This window comes from Spea bombifrons, chromosome 2 (assembly GCF_027358695.1).
Source record: "Spea bombifrons isolate aSpeBom1 chromosome 2, aSpeBom1.2.pri, whole genome shotgun sequence".
Classification (NCBI taxonomy): domain Eukaryota; kingdom Metazoa; phylum Chordata; class Amphibia; order Anura; family Pelobatidae; genus Spea; species Spea bombifrons.
In genome coordinates this window covers 2,328,965-2,349,052 of record NC_071088.1, presented here as the reverse complement: position 1 = coordinate 2,349,052, position 20,088 = coordinate 2,328,965, and the positions used below count along the sequence as shown (strand labels likewise).

Below are 20,088 nucleotides of genomic sequence, written 5' to 3'. Positions count from 1 at the left end.
TACCCCCCATGCATGGGTTTGTAGGGTTATTTGGGAGGTAAAAGGCCGCCTTTGTGAGGTGTGTATTTTTTTTTGCCATTTAGACATCTGCCCCATGTCCCATATTTGGGACATCTTTGAACCCGGCCAATTCAATTTACCCCATCAACTCATATATTTTTTAATACTAGACACCCTATGGGCATTTGTAATGCCAATATTTTAACTCTTTCCATGATGGAATTTTTGTAAAGATAAAACATTTTAGGACTTGCTTATTAAAAACTTTTTTTTTTTGTGCTTGCTCCTCGGATCACAGGATGCCCTCCCCGGATCCACGGTCAGCCCGTACATGTACGGGCATTGTCGTTAACACGTTGCACGGCAACCCCCTACATGTACGGGGATTGTCGTTAAGGGGTTAAGAAAGAATATTTGCGAATAAACGGCGCCGTCCTCGTTGCTTTGAAATCTCTTTATTCCGAGTCTCGTTGCGCGGACGGAGGTATCTTGTGTTGCAGCTTAAATCAGATCTGATATATAAACGGCTCCGATCGCCTAAACACTCAAATTACAGGCAACTCCCGGCGATCGTTTCCGTGGCGTCTCCACGCGGACGGGAAATATTATTATTTTATACAAACATAAAAAAATCTTTCATAAATATACATTTAACAAACGTTCCCACAAATTGCACTTGGATTGACAGAAAGAAAAGGCGGCTCCGGCGTTAGCGTGTGAGAGTGCGTGTGTGAGTGAGTGTGTGAGTGAGTGTGTGAGTGAGTGCGACCCCGGGAAGGGTCCGTCCAGACAGACACACTGACAAAGAGTCCTTTCTGGGCTCCCCCGGCTCATCGGTTTCATGAATATTTATCACACGGGAGGCAGGCGTTAATTACAAAATCGAGAGCGGGGGGGGGATTCGGGTTGTGGCCCTTCCCGTATCACGCACCGGCCCCGTTACTGTAAAGAGTTTGGCACTTTAAAGAGGCTTCTCGTGACCAAATCAACCACATGACCCGCTAAGATATACAAATTAACACAACGTGTGTAATTACACATAACACGCACACGCAAACACGCACACTTAATCCTATGCAATGAAGCCATGTCCCGTAACATGCACACAACAACTACACGCAGGTTCAGACATTTTAACACTAACGGCAAGACTCTCAGCCTCTGGCCCGGCCGACATAGTGAAGCAAGACTCCCATCAAGCCTTTAGTGAGCGCCAACCATTTGCAATCCATTGAGCATGTTGGCTGTGGCTCACGTAGCCCTGGAGGCTGTATAATTACACAACGGATGCTCCCCTGACATTCATGCGCATCCTGGGAGTGGGAGTGCCGCAGAGCGAAGGGTCATTCACGTTTGGTTATTACCCTGAGAAATTAGGTCATCATCGTCAATCTTTTGATAAACGGACTGAGTTCATCGCGGAGCAGGCGAGAACCTGGCAAGGCGGCTCGCGTGGCACGGAGTGGCATTTACACTGTAGTGTTTCCTGAGATTTCGCTGCCGGAGGACAGCGTTGAGGTTCCTGATTTGGTTACAAAACCACAATTTCACAAAGTTCACATTAAACAATCCCACCGAGTCCGCAACAATAAATACAACAAAGAATTAAAAAACAAAAAAAAAAAATCAAGCATTTTCCTGTGCTGGTCCTGTTAGCCCCGCCTGCATCTCTGCAGGAAACAGGGTGACAGTCAGGGACCGCCCCCGCGGAGCCAAACATCTCCATATTACCCCAGAACAGGGAAGAGCAGTGATCTCCAGGATCGCCCCAGCTGGACAGATAGCTGCATGTGGATTGGATGGACAGACTGCCGCCTGCGATGCTCTCATTGGACGGACGGACTGACTGTTGCCTGCGATGCGCTCAGCATGCCTCACGAGGTGTAGGCAGGCTGCGCCACGGCCGGATGGCGCCATCACTCGGGCAGCTTGCTGAACACCTCTCTCATCAGCGGGGTGCCATCCTCCTGGATGTCCAAGATTTGCAGGAGTTGTTTGCTGTGCTCGGAATTAACGCTGCGGAGCTCCGTCAGACACTCCATGATCTTGGCAAAGAGCATCCTGAAGGGAGAGAATGAATTATCAGTCCGTAAGCACTGAGTAATGCCTGGCACCGAGTACACTACAGGAACGGCACCGGCAGCTACCGGAAGCCTGGCGGGTGACGCCGTTCATAAAGTAATTTAGATTAATAGAGCAGGACGCGGCGTGACGGAAAACCTCCTTCCATCCATCTCACCCTCTAGTGTTACATTCTGGCCTTTCGTTGGTTTATTTAATGAGCTTTGAATACAATTCCCATCATGCATCTGGCCTAATTCAATATTCAGTTAATTTTACAAACCGGTGCAGGAATCAGATTAAAATAACAGGGCTTGTAGCATTTAACAGGTCCTTGGAGTGTAAGCTCTTTGGGCGACAAGTCTTATATACCAAGCGCATGAATATTTTAGAGCGAATGAATTAACGGATTGTTGGCGAATGCGTTTTGCACGTTAGGGACTGTCGGGGTCTCTTACCTGTTCCCCGGGGCCGGTGGGCGCTGGGCATCTATATACACCATCAGGGTCAGGGCTAAAAGCTCCTGGAGCTCGTCGACAGCACGGCGGTCCTGGATGCCCGGGCGGTCTACGATAGAGAGAAATACAAAGAACGCCTCAAATACCCCCTCTCCGGGTGCGATGGGGTTTGGGGGATTCTGTGAGACGTTTTCCAGCCAGGGGCCACATTACCAACTCACATATTTAATGACATTAATCCGGGCAGATTTCACCCAAAAACAGATAAATTATTTCTTGTGGGGATTATCGGCACCTTTACCAACAGCATATCCATGGCTCTGTGCCGTGGCCCCCCTACCCGTACGGCTGTGAAATAAAACGGGAAGGATCGGGCCCTAAACGGCGGACGCACCAGGAGAGAAGAGCGACACGGCCTGCATCAGGACGTACTCCTCCGTGTGCAGACAGAGCCTCTTCAGCATGCAGTGGAACCGGATCAGCGGCTCCAGGAACAGGTGGCGGAAGCCGGCTACGGAGAAACGCACAACGTGAGTCAGTGAGGGAGCGCCGGTGCTCGGGTAAAAGTGCCGTCCTACAGAATAGGAGATACATGCACGCGCGCGCACACATACATACACACATACATACATACATACTCACCCCCACCCGAGGAATGAAAGGAGCGATTCCTCATTCATCTCATTCTCCAGAGATTTACAAAGCAAGCGGATGAATGAAAGACGCAGAGACCGCCATAAGACTCACCCATCTCGATGTCGTCGATGTTGTAGGTGATGTCCCCGCACTCCCACGTCTGGGACTCGTAGTTGAACACGATGTTGAATCGGATGATGCACAACTCGAAGGCCGAGCCCTTAAGGAGAGCGATTTGATCTTCAATATTCAAATTCCTGAGGACGGTGGAGAGAAGAAACGATCATTCCTCAGGATGGACCCACAGACCCCAAAAACCGTCCAACAAGGCCCCATCTACAAAATGTCGTCTTCTCAGCAAGGCTGAGTAGACCAACTAGTACCGAGGGCGGTTAACCTGCTAGCTGGAAAGGTTTTGCTAGTCTCGGTACCGGTGGGGTTGCCCCTTCTGTCGAAACAGAATCCGCATCTCAAACTTGGCCGGTCCAGAGAACTCACCTGAAGTACGGGATGATCTTGGCAAAGTCGATGACGCCCTTGATCATGTAGGTGACCAGGTCGGACAGGTGAGGTAGCATCACGAAGGCTTTCGCAGAGGTAGAGCAGACTTTGTCGCCGGAGTCCCAGGTGCGTCTGATGGGCTAAAACACAGCGAGGAGGCAGAATGTTATACCGCGAAACAGTGCGCGGCCCCAGGGACCCGACTTCTCAGGATCTCCTCCCAAGGACCTCGATGAAAAAGAGCCAGAGCCGAACAAGTTGGCATGGAATAGGCATTTGGGAACTTGGGTAATTTAAACCCTGCGGGGAAGGCCCAGGAATCAGAGATGTGCTTTGGATCCGTAGGAACCAGAACCGGGGAGTTCTTCAGCCCGAAAGACTTTAATGGGCTCCATTGCTTCACCGTCTCGACAAACAGCGGTAACATTCGCTACAAGATTCTAAGAAAGAGATGCGAAGGTTCTATTTTAAGAAACCCAAGTTCCCAAAGGGTTGCATCAAAGCTGAAGACCGAAGATCATCTCCTTACAGATAAAATTAAGAGGATTTACTGCCCCTCGGTTGAGTAAAAGCCCCAGGAGACCCGAGGAACCCCAGCACAGCTGTGACCTACCCTGAAATCCCTGAAGTATTTGAACTCGAAGTCGAAGGTCCTGGCGTGGGCGTCCATCAGCTGAGCCACGAGGTTGAGCTGCTCCGTGGACAGACAGGTCGCGGACATCGCCGGGGGAGCCAGAGACTGCCCCTGCTTCCTTCTAATCAGCGCCCGTCTCCGCTGCACCGCCTCGTCCGACATGATCACTGCAGGCAGAGGACACCGGATCACACGGACTGGCACCCAGAATTACGGCACAGACTACACTGAAACCCAACAGCAGACCGCGGGGGGGGCATAGACAGCCAGCCCTGCTGGGGTGAGGCTGGGGGGACCTGGTTTAAGGCCCCGCGGTGGGATGCGTCTACCACCCAACCTGTGACATGGAGAGCACTGGCCCCCCGACGTCGGGGGAGGGGGTCACTAAGTGAATTGTCTGATAAAACGGAGAAAGGCGTCACGTACTTTCCTTCTTCATCCCGATGTCCAGGCATTTCTTCAGCCGGCAGGCCTGGCAGTGACGCCGATTGTTTTTATTGATGATGCAGGAGTTCTGGAAGGGGCAGCTCAGCCGCAGGTCCCTCTTCATCGCCCGCCTAAAAACGGGAAAGACTCGGAACGTATGACGGGAGAGACGAGACGACCCCCCCCCGGGTCACGCATTTTTGAATTCCTTTGATGCAATTACCACACTCTCTCCAATAACGAGTTCAAACCCCCCCCCTCCTCCCCGCAGCATTAAACCTGAACCGCTCGCCATTTATTTGGGTGGGGGAGCTCCAAATATTATTCTGGTTAAGGGGGAGGAATAAATAGAGGCGCACCGAACGCCATAATTTAATTTTAATGCATGCAAACAGGTGCAATAATTCTTTAGTTATTGGGCTGGATTTCTGACATTTTGCCGGCCCCACCGCGAGGGCTTCTATGGCCGGCTTAGAGCGGCTCTCGTTGTAACCACCTGTTTACACGAAGCGTCTCTTAATGGATATTTGGCTTGTTACCCCCAAGTGCCTTTGTCCAGACTGACGGTGCCCCCTGTCCTGTTGCCAGGTGATCACCTCCCCCACTTCCCTAAATACAGTTAAAGCTATTGTCTGCCGGGGCCCCCATACGCCGAGACCACCTGCCTTCAGGGGCAGAGACTACCGTACGACAAACCAAGAAACCGCCGGCATCCCTGCCCTTTCTCTACTACCCTGAGCAGAGGGGGGGGGTGATACAGCCGCATGGCGATGATAAAGGTCAGCTGACTGGGGCAGAAAATAGATGCCACCCAATAAACACTTATGTATTGGTTTCTTCCTCCATGTCTCGGGGCAAATAAGTCTATAAACACCAGGTTCAGGTGACGCTCTGATGAATACCCGGGGTAAATAAACAGCCACCCACCTGAAGAACCCTTTGCACCCTTCGCAGGTCATGGCATTGAAATGGTACCCCGTGGCTCGGTCCCCACATGCGCGGCAGATCTTGGGTTCCCCGTCGTCGTCGTCATCCGCGGTCCCATAGCTGGTGGAGGCGTCTTCTTCCTCCTCCTCCTCTTCCTCCAGTACGATGGCCTCCTGGAGCTTGGACATGGCTCGGTCACCCAGCCCCGACCCCCGAGAACAGCCACTTCTCGGATTTACAGTCCAGCTCCTCGGCCCAAACTGGAAAGCAAGAAGAGACGCCATTAGCCCGGGGGGGGGGGCAGGAAGGCAACGCACCAAACCCAACATACCCGGCCAGGGAGAGGAAAAGGGCCACCGACCCTCAGCGCCCCAATCCTTCACCCGGCTGCCGACACCGCTGCCTGCCAACATCAGCCAATTATTTTCTGTTAAGAAATCGGGGACCTGAGGCAACTCAGGGTATCCAACCCCCCCACCCTGGGGCTGCCACGCGACACCAGTTGGCTGCCTCCAAAGCGAATTTATTACCAAGCTGAGCATGCCGTGGCGCACACTGGCCTAGGGCTAAAGGTCCAGAGGATGGCAGTCCCTCTGCTTAAAAAACCCGGGGCAGCTCGCCCTATTAGGGCAATTAGTCTGCTTGGTGGAACAGTCGGGGTGATCAGAGATCTCTACCTGGGGACCCCTGTACAGCTCCTCGTGGGCTGGGTCTCAGCATAGATGGGAGGGGTAAATCAGGGGGTCGTTGGTTTCTGCAGATTTGCCCCCAAGTACCATTTGATTGTGTGCAACTCCAGTGGCGTAACTACAGGGGTCACAGCTGCAACGGGGACCATGCCTCTAGGGCCCTGGGGCGACCCCGGTCGCGGAAAACTGCAGGAGAGGCAAGCGCGGCAGGCAGGAATGTATATATATATATATATATATATATATATATATATGTGTGTGTGTATGTATGTATGTATGTATGTATGTATGCGTGTATGAATGAATGAATGAATGCGTGTGTGTGTGTGTGTGTGTGTAAGCATGTATGTATGAATGAATGTATGTATGTGAGCATGGATGTGTACGTAGGTTGAGATGGAGTGTGTGTTAGTGAGTATGAGTAAATGTGTGCAATTTGTGTAAGTGTGTTTACATATGTGTGCCACAGTGTATGTTGGGGGGGGAGACGACACAGACAAGTTGTTTGGGGGCAATGATGGCAGAAACAGGCTGTTTGGTGGCTAAGATGGCACTTATAAGCTGCTTGGGGGCAAAGGTGGCACTTGTTGTTTGCTGAGGTTGGGGGCCCCCCCAAGGCCAGGGCCCTGTGGTTTCTAGTTACACCCCTGTGGAGTTCATTGGATCAGATTCACCAAATTCGTTTTTTTATGGAATCAGCGGGGGATGACGAGTCCTCGGAAACGCACGCAGCACCCGAACGCCCCACCGCGGAAACGGGGCCCTCAACCGCCAAACTTCCAGCAGAGCTGCCCCCGAGCTCCGCAATTCCTGAAATTGCACCAAAAAGATCGAAAAATGAGAGGAATCCATTCCACGGCACATTCCGGATCCAGGACGGGGGGGGGGCAAAACGTGACAGACAGGGACAGAAGGAAGGTACAAGGGGGCAGAAAAAGAGGATCAGGGTGTGATGAGTGACAGGTGCCCTGTGGGGGAGGGGTGCAGAGCAAAAAAAAAAAATAAAAAGCCCCTTTCAATTGGATACACCACCAACTAAGGGACCTTCCAGGGCGTATTTTGTTTATACACCAAAGCGCCGTCATATTCCGTAGCGCAGTGCAACGGATTAACTCTTTCCTTTCTTCTGGTGCTTCAGATTTCTCCGGACGTTCCCCAAAATAAAGAAACCTTTAGGGATCCCGCCGGCAGATCGGCCCCATCCGGCCCCCATCTAGTCGCTCGTTTCTCCTGCTGTAAAGACTCAAACCTTAATCAGTCGTTGGTCTCGTCTTAGATTCAGGAGCCGTATGTCTATCCCACGCATGTTTAATACCCTCAATGTATTATCCTCTACCACCTCTGCCGGGAGGCTGTTCCAGTTGTTACAGTGACAGGGTAAAGGAGAAGGCTGTTATCGGACTTAAAGCTGCGGTTCCACTAATCGCTTCGTGTGCAGAAGCCTCACTCTTTCCTCAGAAAGCTCAATCGCATATAAAAAAGAACTTTAAAGTTTGTTTCTATAGCAATAGCCTATCAGTGTCTGCGTCCGCCTCACGTGACAAGCGCCCACCGGGAAAGAAAGGGAGAAAAGGGGCCTGAAAAGAAAAGGCATGAATGAGGCCTTTGAGGTCTCCTCTTCAGTTGGAGAAGGAGACACAAAATGGTCGCCAGACATAACCGGGGATGAAAGGTCGATTTAAATGACACCCGAGGCAGCTGCAGACCGGGGACGGGGGGGAACAGACGCAGAGCGGCCACGGTGGTCTCCATATAAGCCTTTTTATTCTCTATTCACATAGTAAAAAAACCCTAAGCCCTCCGTTACTATAGTAACCATAACAGAAATAATCACATTCATCAATTTCAGCCCGTTTTACTGACACATCCAGAGACAGCCAGCAGCACGGTGACCTCCCGGCTCAGGGGCGACGCTTTGCGGCAATGCTAATGAAGTCCGGTCCTCCATAGACTTTAGTCAGACTGGGTGAGTAAGACCGAGCCATTCTATTGTTCCCCACAGGCAGTATGATAAGGAGCCGGGGGGGTTTAGTAGATCGGGGGTCCGATAACAGAGCGAGAATCATACAAACGGCTGATATGCAGCTGCCTGAAAACTTTATATTATGGGGGCAAAAAAAGGAAAACAGAGCGATATGTTTATTCTGATACATTTTGGGGAGATAACGACTCCGGAGTCCATGGGCGAAGCCCCCCGGGGTGATCAGTGGGGAACACGGTCTGGGATGCTGCTCCTGCCCCCCCTCCCCCCGCACACACCCCCTCGGTGTAATTATTATTAATTAGCCTAATCTTTACAATTAACCTTTTCATTTCCATAAGTTAAAGCATATATTAAGTATAAGGCGGCGTGCTGTTTGCTAAAGGGTTAAACCCTCGGTCACGGCTCGTTTCTGGTGTATTTGACATCCGTGTCAGCTCCACGCGGGCAGCAAACAGCCCCAGTACCCGGGGTATCCGTGTCGGCCCCGACCGCAGGGGGTGACCCGCATCACACAGATAATGGAAAGGGCGGGAAAAAAAATCCTCGGAACCGGTTTATCCGGTTATTAAAGCGTCTGCCGGGCGGCAAACAGGAACGGCTAAATAATTTCAAATGGTTTCAGGGCAGAAACGTAACCCTTTGGTGACCAGAAAACCAAAAGCTATTTATTATTAAACAGAGAAAAAAAGTGCGATCCCAGCGCTGGCCGCAGAACACACAGATTCCTGTTTTACTGGTGGATAAGTGGAGCATCCTCCCATCAGAGGTTGTAGAGGGTAATACAGTGAGGGAATTAAACATGCATGGGATAGACATACGGTTCCTGAATCTAAGACGAGACCAACGACTGATTAAGGTTTGAGTCGCTACAGCAGGAGAAACGGGGCGACTAGACGGGGGCCGGGTGGGGTCCGGGTTTGGGCATGGACAGGACGGGGGATGGTGCTACTAATGCTGTCCATAAAGGTGTTGGATTCAGTAGAGCGGGTGGAACGGCAGCTTTAATTTACAGCTCATGGCGCAGAAGGGGGGTGAAAACTCGCGTGGCCCCCGAGGGCTTTTCTGCTCATTCCTTTACATAACGGGAACCGGAATCCCCTCAAACCCCGGCACGCAGGAACATGTATTATGCAACAGACTTCCTGCCACCACCTGCCTGGCGCCCGACTCCACCATGCGCGATCCCACGCAGCCAGCTTTACGGGAATCGACAGGGTGCGTCTCTTACGGCAACGCGACCCGAAACCAAGGAAACGGGGGATTCACACAAAACACTCCGATAACGAGGAGGGCGCAGAAGGTTCGTTTACATTTCGTTGTTTTGTTCTCTCTGGGAGCTGCTGAGACGATTCACCTTCTCCACGGATCAGCAAAAGGGCGGAGCCACGCACGCCCCCTCGGGGGCAGCCTTGCCTCATTCCTCCAATCAGAGACCGACCCCTGAATAATGTATAGTTAAATAAGTGGGCCGGCCCCCTGTATAATGTATAGATAAATCAGTGACCGGCCCCCTGTATAATGTATAGATAAATCAGCGACCGGCCCCTGTATAATGTATAGATAAATCAGTGACCGGCCCCTGTATCATGTATAGATAAATCAGTGACCGGCCCCTGTATAGTGTATAGATACATCAGTGACTGGCCCCTGTATAATGTATAGTTAAATCAGCGACCGGCCCCTGTATAATGTGTAGATAAATCAGCGAGCCGGCCCCCTGTATAATGTATAGATAAATCAGTGACCGGCCCCTGTATAATGTATAGATAAATCAGTGACCGGCCCCCTGTATAATGTATAGATAAATCAGTGACTGGCCCCTGTATAATGTATAGATAAATCAGTGACCGGCCCCCTGTATAATGTATAGATAAATCAGTGACCGGCCCCCTCTATAATGTATAGTTAAATCAGTGACCGGCCCCTGTATAATGTATCATTAAATCAGTGACCGGCCCCTGTATAGTGTATAGATAAATCAGTGACCGGCCCCTGTATAGTGTATAGACAAATCAGTGAGCGGCCCCTGTATAATGTATAGATAAATCAGTGAGCTGCCCCTGTATAATGTATAGATAAATCAGTGAGCGGCCCCTGTATAGTGTATATAATATGAGGTATATACAGGGATATAACGGGTTATAAGGATGGGATTAGTTATACGGGGGGGAGAGTATATAATATATAATATGAGGAATATACAGGGATATAACGGGTTATAAGGACGGGATTAGTTATACGGGGGGGAGAGTATATAATATATAATATGAGGAATATACAGGGATATAACGGGTTATAAGGACGGGATTAGTTATACAGCCGGAGAGTATATAATATATAATATGAGGAATATACAGGATATAACGGGTTATAAGGACGGGATTAGTTATACAGCCGGAGAGTATATAATATATAATATGAGGAATATACAGGGATATAACGGGTTATAAGGACGGGATTAGTTATACGGCCGGAGAGTATATAATATATAATATGAGGAATATACAGGATATAACGGGTTATAAGGACGGGATTAGTTATACGGGGGGAGAGTATATAATATATGATATGAGGAATATACAGGATATAACGGGTTATAAGGACGGGATTAGTTATACGGGCCGGAGAGTATATAATATATAATATGAGGAATATACAGGATATATAACGGGTTATAAGGACGGGATTAGTTATACGGCCGGAGAGAATATAATATATAATATGAGGAATATGCAGGATATAACGGGTTATAAGGACGGGATTAGTTATACGGATGGAGAGTATATAATATATAATATGAGGAATATACAGGATATAACGGGTTATAAGGACGGGGTTAGTTATACGGGGGAGAGTATATAATATATAATATGAGCAATATACAGGATATAACAGGTTATAAGGACGGGATTAGTTATACGGGGGGAGAGTATATAATATATAATATGAGGAATATACAGGATATAACGGGTTATAAGGACGGGATTAGTTATACGGCCGGAGAGTATATAATTTATAATATGAGGAATATACACGGATATAACGGGTTATAAGGACGGGATTAGTTATACGGGGGGAGAGTATATAATATGAGGAATATACAGGATATAACGGGTTATAAGGACGGGATTAGTTATACAGCCGGAGAGTATATAATATATAATACGAGGAATATACAGGATATAACGGGTTATAAGGACGGGATTAGTTATACGGGGGGAGAGTATATAATATATAATATGAGGAATATACAGGATATAACGGGTTATAAGGACGGGATTAGTTATACGGGGGGAGAGTATATAATATATAATATGAGGAATATACAGGATATAACGGGTTATAAGGACGGGATTAGTTATACGGGGGGAGAGTATATAATATATAATATGAGGAATATACAGGATATAACGGGTTATAAGGACGGGATTAGTTATACGGCCGGAGAGTATATAATATATAATATGAGGAATATACAGGATATAACGGGTTATAAGGACGGGATTAGTTATACGGGGCAGAGTATATAATATATAATATGAGGAATATACAGGATATAACGGGTTATAAGGACGGGATTAGTTATACGGCCGGAGAGTATATAATATATAATATGAGGAATATACAGGGATATAACGGGTTATAAGGACGGGATTAGTTATACGGGGGAGAGTATATAATATATAATATGAGGAATATACAGGGATATAACGGGTTATAAGGACGGGGTTAGTTATACGGCCGGAGAGTATATAATATATAATATGAGGAATATACAGGATATAACGGGTTATAAGGACGGGATTAGTTATACGGCCGGAGAGTATATAATATATAATATGAGGAATATACAGGATATAACGGGTTATAAGGACGGGATTAGTTATACGGGGGGAGAGTATATAATATATAATATGAGGAATATACAGGATATAACGGGTTATAAGGACGGGATTAGTTATACGGCCGGAGAGTATATAATATATAATATGAGGAATATACAGTATATAACGGGTTATAAGGACGGGATTAGTTATACGGCCGGAGAGTATATAATATATAATATGAGGAATATACAGGATATAACGGGTTATAAGGACGGGATTAGTTATACGGGGGGAGAGTATATAATATATAATATGAGGAATATACAGGATATAACGGGTTATAAGGACGGGATTAGTTATACGGGCCGGAGAGTATATAATATATAATATGAGGAATATACAGGGATATAACGGGTTATAAGGATGGGATTAGTTATACGGGGGGGGAGAGTATATAATATATAATATGAGGAATATACAGGTATATAACGGGTTATAAGGACGGGATTAGTTATACGGCCGGAGAGTATATAATATATAATATGAGGAATATACAGGGATATAACGGGTTATAAGGACGGGATTAGTTATACGGGCCGGAGTATATATAATATATAATATGAGGAATATACAGGGATATAACGGGTTATAAGGACGGGATTAGTTATACGGCCGGAGAGTATATAATATATAATACGAGGAATATACAGGATATAACGGGTTATAAGGACGGGATTAGTTATACGGCCGGAGAGTATATAATATATAATACGAGGAATATACAGGATATAACGGGTTATAAGGACGGGATTAGTTATACGGCCGGAGAGTATATAATATATAATATGAGGAATATACAGGGATATAACGGGTTATAAGGACGGGATTAGTTATACGGGCCGGAGAGTATATAATATATAATATGAGGAATATACAGGATATAACGGGTTATAAGGACGGGATTAGTTATATGGGGGAGGTTATATAATATATAATATGAGGAATATACGGGGATATAACGGGTTATAAGGACGGGATTAGTTATACGGCCGGAGAGTATATAATATATAATATGAGGAATATACAGGGATATAACGGGTTATAAGGACGGGATTAGTTATACGGCCGGAGAGTGTATAATATATAATATGAGGAATATACAGGGATATAACGGGTTATAAGGACGGGATTAGTTATACAGCCGGAGAGTATATAATATCTAATATGAGGAATATACAGGGATATAACGGGTTATAAGGACGGGATTAGTTATACGTCCGGAGAGTATATAATATATAATATGAGGAATATACAGGGATATAACGGGTTATAAGGACGGGATTAGTTATACGGGGGGAGAGTATATAATATATAATATGAGGAATATACAGGGATATAACGGGTTATAAGGACGGGATTAGTTATACGGCCGGAGAGTGTATAATAATATGAGGAATATACAGGATATAACGCGTTATAAGGACGGGATGCGTTATACGTGTCTGGGGAGGGGGTGTCTGTCCGTCACGCGCTGCCAGTAAATGCCGCTTCCTATAAATATCTAAATCGCTTAGATTTAAAGAAATACAGAAAAGCATAAAAAAAAAAAAAAAAAAAGACGCTTGGTAGATTAAATAGACGCCAATAAAAAAAAAAACATATGTCTGCGATATAAGCAGAGATATCCCGGAGCACGCAGCGCGTTATAACGCATTGTCTTATCATATCTCTGAAGCCGACTGACTCCTAAACCCCGCGTCCTGCAGACTCCCTCCCCACGAGATACACCGCAGGATGACGTATACACCTGGTACATATATACCTACATGTATGTACACAAACACTATATATATACACACAAAAACACATTACATATACAGTATATACACACACACATGGTATATATAATGAATATTATATATATTGAATAGTAAGTCTGCATCATGAAGGGCAAACACTAGCAGACAGTGAAGGCTGAGCCGGCCCCGCATGATGGGTAGTTAAATCCGGGAGGTAATTCATGAACTCTGCACAGGTGGTCTACCATTGATTGAAAAGTCAGACTGAGGACTGTCCCGTCAGATTCAGGAAATCCAGCAACTATTACACTTATTTTGACTGCTGCCAACCTGCATTTAACGAATCCTCACACGGAGAACAAGTCGGTGTGAAGGGGGTTAATTACCCACAGAGCTCGGCCAGACCCTTTGAATGTAGGGACTGTCGGAAGTGCGGCGAGAATTGTTGGTGCTATGGAAATAATTAAAATCTATGGAGTGGAAAGAGGGGAGGGATAATTCATTTGCATATGTGGCTGTGCTGTGATGTAATCAAAGCGTCCCGCAATAAAAGGAGCAGGTGCCAGGCAGAGGGTGACTGTAAAGTGCGGGACATAAACAAACGAGACCGCGCAGCCGGCCCCCGGGGGCCAAGAGACAGCCATTATGTAATGATTACTGGATTACCCAGAAGGGGTTAATGCTTCAGCCACAAGATATTAACCAACAAAAGGCCAGAACTCGGCAAACACTCGGATCCACTGAAGGGTCTGATATCTGCCCCGAGATCTGTTTGAAGTCCTTGAACAAGGGGGGTGACCCGGGGGGGGGGTTTATATTATACATATAAGTCTGGAGGGCTGCAGCACAGAGAACACGGACACAACTTACAGCGATGCGCTCTGTACAGGTATCAGTGACCCCAGCACACACACTCAGCGTGACACACACACTCAGCGTGACACTGACACACACACACACACACACACACACACAGTTCGCACATTATGCGGGGAGGGAGTCTGTGTCACCCTGCAGGTCACTCACCTTGTGTCCCGGTTCCTTCTGCTCTGCCCGGACCCCGGCTCTCTCTTCTCTCCCGGCGGTGGCCCCCGGGCTCTCCTCTCCCGTGCCCCCTCTCCTCTCGCTCGGCGGAGACACACCCCGCAAGCGACTAACTTCCCGGAGCACCGAACCAATGGGAGCCTACCAGAGGCGGGGCTGTAGGCGCTTGGGATGTATTTTCGTGCAACATTAACCAATACACACTCAGGGGGCGGGGCTACCGAAAGAACTTTGACAACCTGCAGATCATAAGGACATTTGGGCTGCGGAGCCGCCGGACTGTGGGCACACGGAGCATGAGCACTGTATCCACTACAACTCACCCGCACTCATAGAGCAGACACACCGCACTCTAACCCATCTGTGCCCATCACCCCCCCGTGTCAGAGACTCTGGGGTAAATGGGCAGGTAATTGGCTGCCAACCCGTTGCAGGTTTATATATGGGGGGGGGGGGGGGGGGTTAGGAAGCGTTATTTACTTTGCGGGGGAAATCCCTGCGCTAGGCAGCCCGGGGCGAGAGTCACTGGCCACGTACCGGGAGGTACCGGAGCAGCAAACGGGGTGGAGGACTCTAGCCATAGCGGCAGAAAATACACCTGGTAGGCGGCAAAAAGCTGTTATTTAATTCTGTGCACCCTTCTTCTGTCACAGTGGTTTCTTCTGACACAGAGTTCCCACCTGCGCAGACACCGTTTGCAGGCAGCAGACAGATGGTAGTTTTATATATTATATATCTCCAGCTCCCATGACTCTCAGCCAGTCTGGTATGTTAAGTGTCGCAGCAAAGTGAGCGCAACCGGAGTGTCAAAGGTTATGGATTGGTTCTGCCGCTGCTGTGGAATCCACATCTCATGACTCTCAGCCATCTATTTGGTTAATAAATACAGCAGAAGAAGAAACCTTAATCTGAAACTAGAGGATCAGAGACATGAGATGGAATGGAAGGAAGTTTTACTTTACTGAGAGTGTGGTGGATAAGCGGAGCAGCCTCCCAGCAGAAGTGGTAGAGGGTAATACAGTGAGGGGATTAGACATGCATGGGATAGACATACGGCTCGTGAATCTAAGACGGGTTTAAGGTTTGAGTCTTTACAGCAGGAGATAAAGTTTAGGATTGGACCTGCAGCTCATAGCCTGAGGGTAATATGGTGTTACATCACAAGGGGTGGAGCCTCTGCAGAGTGTTTCACGTGTAGATACTCTGCAGAGCCTGGAGGCTGTGAACATCATGAAGGATACAGCATGGCGACTACAGACCCCCCCCCTTCATACCCCTCTGGTGCATCTGCATGTGTGGATCACAACTCTCATCACACTTAGAAGTCTGGCTGATTTTCAGAGTACTTTTCTCTATTGATTTCGGGGGGGCAACCGTGACATCACAATTACTGATTCCTGCACGTTAGCAGGGATCGGACATTTTTTTTCCTGGCAGCCGGCCTCACAACAGCGAGTGACATGCTGACGCTTTTACTTTGTTGGCAGTAGTCGTCTGAAAGGGTTAAAGATTAATGAATAGTGATTGTGGAGATAAAGTCTTGTGAAGTAATTAAACAATCAAGTTCTGGGAATATTTGGATCTAATTTTAAAAAAAATATATTGTTTTGATTAATTTGGATGCGGAAGATCTAGATTGTAAGCTCCTGTGTACAGGGCCATCCTCACATGTTTCTGTTTCAAATTGCTACGTTATATACTCTTTGTTACCTCCTGTCTTCCCATTGTACAGCGCTACGGCGTATGACGGCGATATATAAATAATAACACATTGTACAGCGCTGCGGAGTATGACGGCGATATATAAATAATAATAATAACACATTGTACAGCGCTGCGGAGTATGACGGCGATATATAAATAATAATAATAACACATTGTACAGCGCTGCGGAGTATGACGGCGATATATAAATAATAATAATAACACACATTGTACAGCGCTGCGGAGTATGACGGCGATATATAAATAATAATAATAACACATTGTACAGCGCTGCGGAGTATGACGGCGATATATAAATAATAATAATAACACACATTGTACAGCGCTGCGGAGTATGACGGTGATATATAAATAATAATAACACATTGTACAGCGCTGCGGAGTATGACGGCGATATATAAATAATAATAACACACATTGTACAGCGCTGCAGAGTATGACGGCGATATATAAATAATAATAACACATTGTACAGCGCTGCGGAGTATGACGGCGATATATAAATAATAATAATAACACACATTGTACAGCGCTGCGGAGTATGATGGCGATATATAAATAATAATAATAACACACATTGTACAGCGCTGCGGACTATGACGGCGATATATAAATAATAATAATAACACATTGTACAGCGCTGCGGAGTATGATGGTGATATATAAATAATAATAACACGTTGTACAGCGCTGCGGAGTATGACGGCGATATATAAATAATAATAACACACATTGTACAGCGCTGCGGAGTATGACGGCGATATATAAATAATTATAACACATTGTACAGTGCTGCGGAGTATGACGGCGATATATAAATAATAATAATAACACACATTGTACAGCGCTGCGGAGTATGACAGCGATATATAAATAATAACACACATTGTACAGCGCTGCGGAGTATGACGGCGATATATAAATAATAATAGCACACATTGTACAGCGCTGCGGAGTATGACGGCGATATATAAATAATAATAACACACATTGTACAGCGCTGCGGAGTATGACGGCGATATATAAATAATAACACACATTGTACAGCGCTGCGGAGTATGACGGCGATATATAAATAATAATAGCACACATTGTACAGCGCTGCGGAGTATGACGGCGATATATAAATAATAATAATCTGGCTGCTTTGCCATGATTCCAGGCTGGTTTCCATTGCTCCTCAGTTACCATAGCAACATGTACACAGCTCCCGTAAAGCTTCATTCTATCACTATGGTTACTGTTGCTCTGCAAAAGGTTTATTTCATACAGGTACTTAATTAACCCTTTGAGTGCTGGGCAGTGCATCAGTAACCCCTCTAGCACCAAATCTAGTGGGACGGTGTCAGTTTACCCCTCAACAAACACCCAGCGGGGGTGGAAATTCTTCTGCAGTGGGGCATAGTAAGAGTGGGCAGAGGTGTGAGTCTTTAGGGTATTTAGGGCAGCCACACGCTACTCCCTGCCCAGGTTCCACCCACTACCCCCTTACTCCCTGCCCAGGTTCCACCCGCTACCCCCCTACTCCCTGCCCAGGTTCCACCCACTACCCCCTTACTCCCTGCCCAGGTTCCACCCACTACCCCCTTACTCCCTGCCCAGGTTCCACCCACTACCCCCCTACTCCCTGCCCAGGTTCCACCCGTTACCCGCCTACTCCCTGCCCAGGTTCCACCCGCTACCCCCCTACTCCCTGCCCAGGTTCCACCCGCTACCCGCCTACTCCCTGCCCAGGTTCCACCCGCTACCCGCCTACTCCCTGCCCAGGTTCCACCCACTACCCCCCTACTCCCTGCCCAGATTCCACCCGCTACCCGCCTACTCCCTGCCCCGGTTCCAAGGAAGATCCCAAGTACTTTTTCTTTTATTCGCGGATTAAAGCTGCTGTTCCCTCTGTTGCGGATTTTAACATGTTTAGCACCAAATGCGGCGATAGATTCCTCGTTCCTGGTGCCGCCGAGCCTGGAACCTCTTTCTGGAAATAATTAGATTGTTTTTTTCTTCCAGGGAATTCCTAATGAATAAAATTGATAAAGTAATAATAAATAATAATAATAGCGTGAATAATAAATGGTTGTGGTGCGCTGCATTCGTGAGGAAGGCTCGGTGAATCGGTCGCATCCTCCATGTTTATTTTATCGCGGATCTCTGTTCTGTTTGAAGAAACGTCGGATGTGAGAAGCCTCGTTAGGCGTCGTACGAACGGCCGTTCTTCTGGTTGGAGACTCGCAGTGACGCCGTTTAGTGTTTCCGCAAACAAAGGAGCCTTTATGTGGTTTAAGAGACGCAAACATCGTGAGGACCACGTGGGATGAGGTCAGAGAGCTGTCTCCAAACTGGGCCGCGGGGGTCAGACATGGGGGTATTTACGGAGTCAGGGTTAGAATACTGGGGGAATCGGTAGCTTCCCTCCGGCCGCGCTGAACGCGACCACCAGTGGGACATAAACGCCGTGCTCAGTGTTGGTCGGTTGGTGGCCGCCATGGAGATGCGGAGAGCCGTAAGGGGGACGCTTGTCTTCCGGGCCTCTCCAACTTCTTCAAACAGAGCCAGTCCAACTTGGACCAGTCCAGTGATGGGGGGTGGGGAGTGCAGCCTCAGCACAGGTGAGTTTTATCAGGGGGTGTTTGGTCGCCAACATGGGCTTGAGGCGTTGGAAGCCATTTACGGGACCACCAGCGGAGCTTCGTGTCACGGATCCCCCATCTTCTTCCAGGCGGATGAGAATGCGATGGATAGGAATGCGCGAAGATGGCGCTTAATTGAGCGGAAAAGTATAGAATGTTCTGAATAATGCACTTTATCACTCATAACGCGTCTGTGCTGATGTAAAGCTGTTTATCCGATGGATCACAGCGTGACGCACGCGTTCTGGAAGGCCTGGCTGGGGTCTAGGAGCGTTGGGCGCAGAAGAGCCGGCCTGCTGTGACTACGCAAAACGGAGCGCCGCCGAGAGCCTTGTGAATGGGCTGGCCGAGGGGGCCGTGCAGGTGCCCAGCGGCACAGTGAATGCGAGAGGGGGAGAGAGAACTGCAGTGAAGTGTGTGTGCGGATAACCGCGCGGTGTTAGAACATGCGCACGTTATTGTATAGCGTTAGAGTGAGGTTCGAGCGAGTTTGGGTTACTGCCACACATATTAACACTCACACTCATAATACCACATACCGACACACACTCACACTGATACCATATAGTAACATGCACAGGAACAAGACAATCCACTCACACATGCTAACACTCTCTCGCATATACATATAGCATGTGTGAGTGGATGGTTTTGGCATGTGTCTGTGCACGTTACTGTGTGATATTAGTATGAGTATGTGCGGGTATTAGTGAATGGTGTGAGCATGAGTGTCAGCATATGTTATTAGAG

At 47.6% G+C, this 20,088-nt stretch overlaps 1 protein-coding gene across 1 annotated transcript; it reads right to left on the bottom strand.

Annotated features, from left to right (window-relative positions):
• Positions 1-1,881: 1,881 nt before the first annotated feature.
• Positions 1,882-5,862, bottom strand: NR1I2 (nuclear receptor subfamily 1 group I member 2). The gene is made up of 8 exons (XM_053455205.1): positions 5,644-5,862; positions 4,717-4,847; positions 4,270-4,457; positions 3,654-3,796; positions 3,267-3,412; positions 2,914-3,030; positions 2,520-2,628; positions 1,882-2,061 (listed from the first exon to the last, which is right to left on the bottom strand). The coding sequence occupies exons 1-8, from the start codon at positions 5,829-5,831 to the stop codon at positions 1,917-1,919; spliced, it is 1,167 nt and encodes a 388-aa protein (XP_053311180.1). The 5' UTR covers positions 5,832-5,862; the 3' UTR covers positions 1,882-1,916.
• Positions 5,863-20,088: the final 14,226 nt, after the last annotated feature.

Excerpts from the sequence above, each read along its gene's own strand:
- NR1I2 (XM_053455205.1), bottom strand. The coding sequence starts at position 5,831 with ATGTCCAAGCTCCAGGAGGCCATCGTACTGGAGGAAGAGGAGGAGGAG. Across the intron at positions 4,848-5,643 it reads GGGTGCAAAGGGTTCTTCAG|GCGGGCGATGAAGAGGGACC; the intron begins GTGGGTGGCTGT and ends TCCCGTTTTTAG. Across the intron at positions 3,413-3,653 it reads AAGATCATCCCGTACTTCAG|GAATTTGAATATTGAAGATC; the intron begins GTGAGTTCTCTG and ends CACCGTCCTCAG.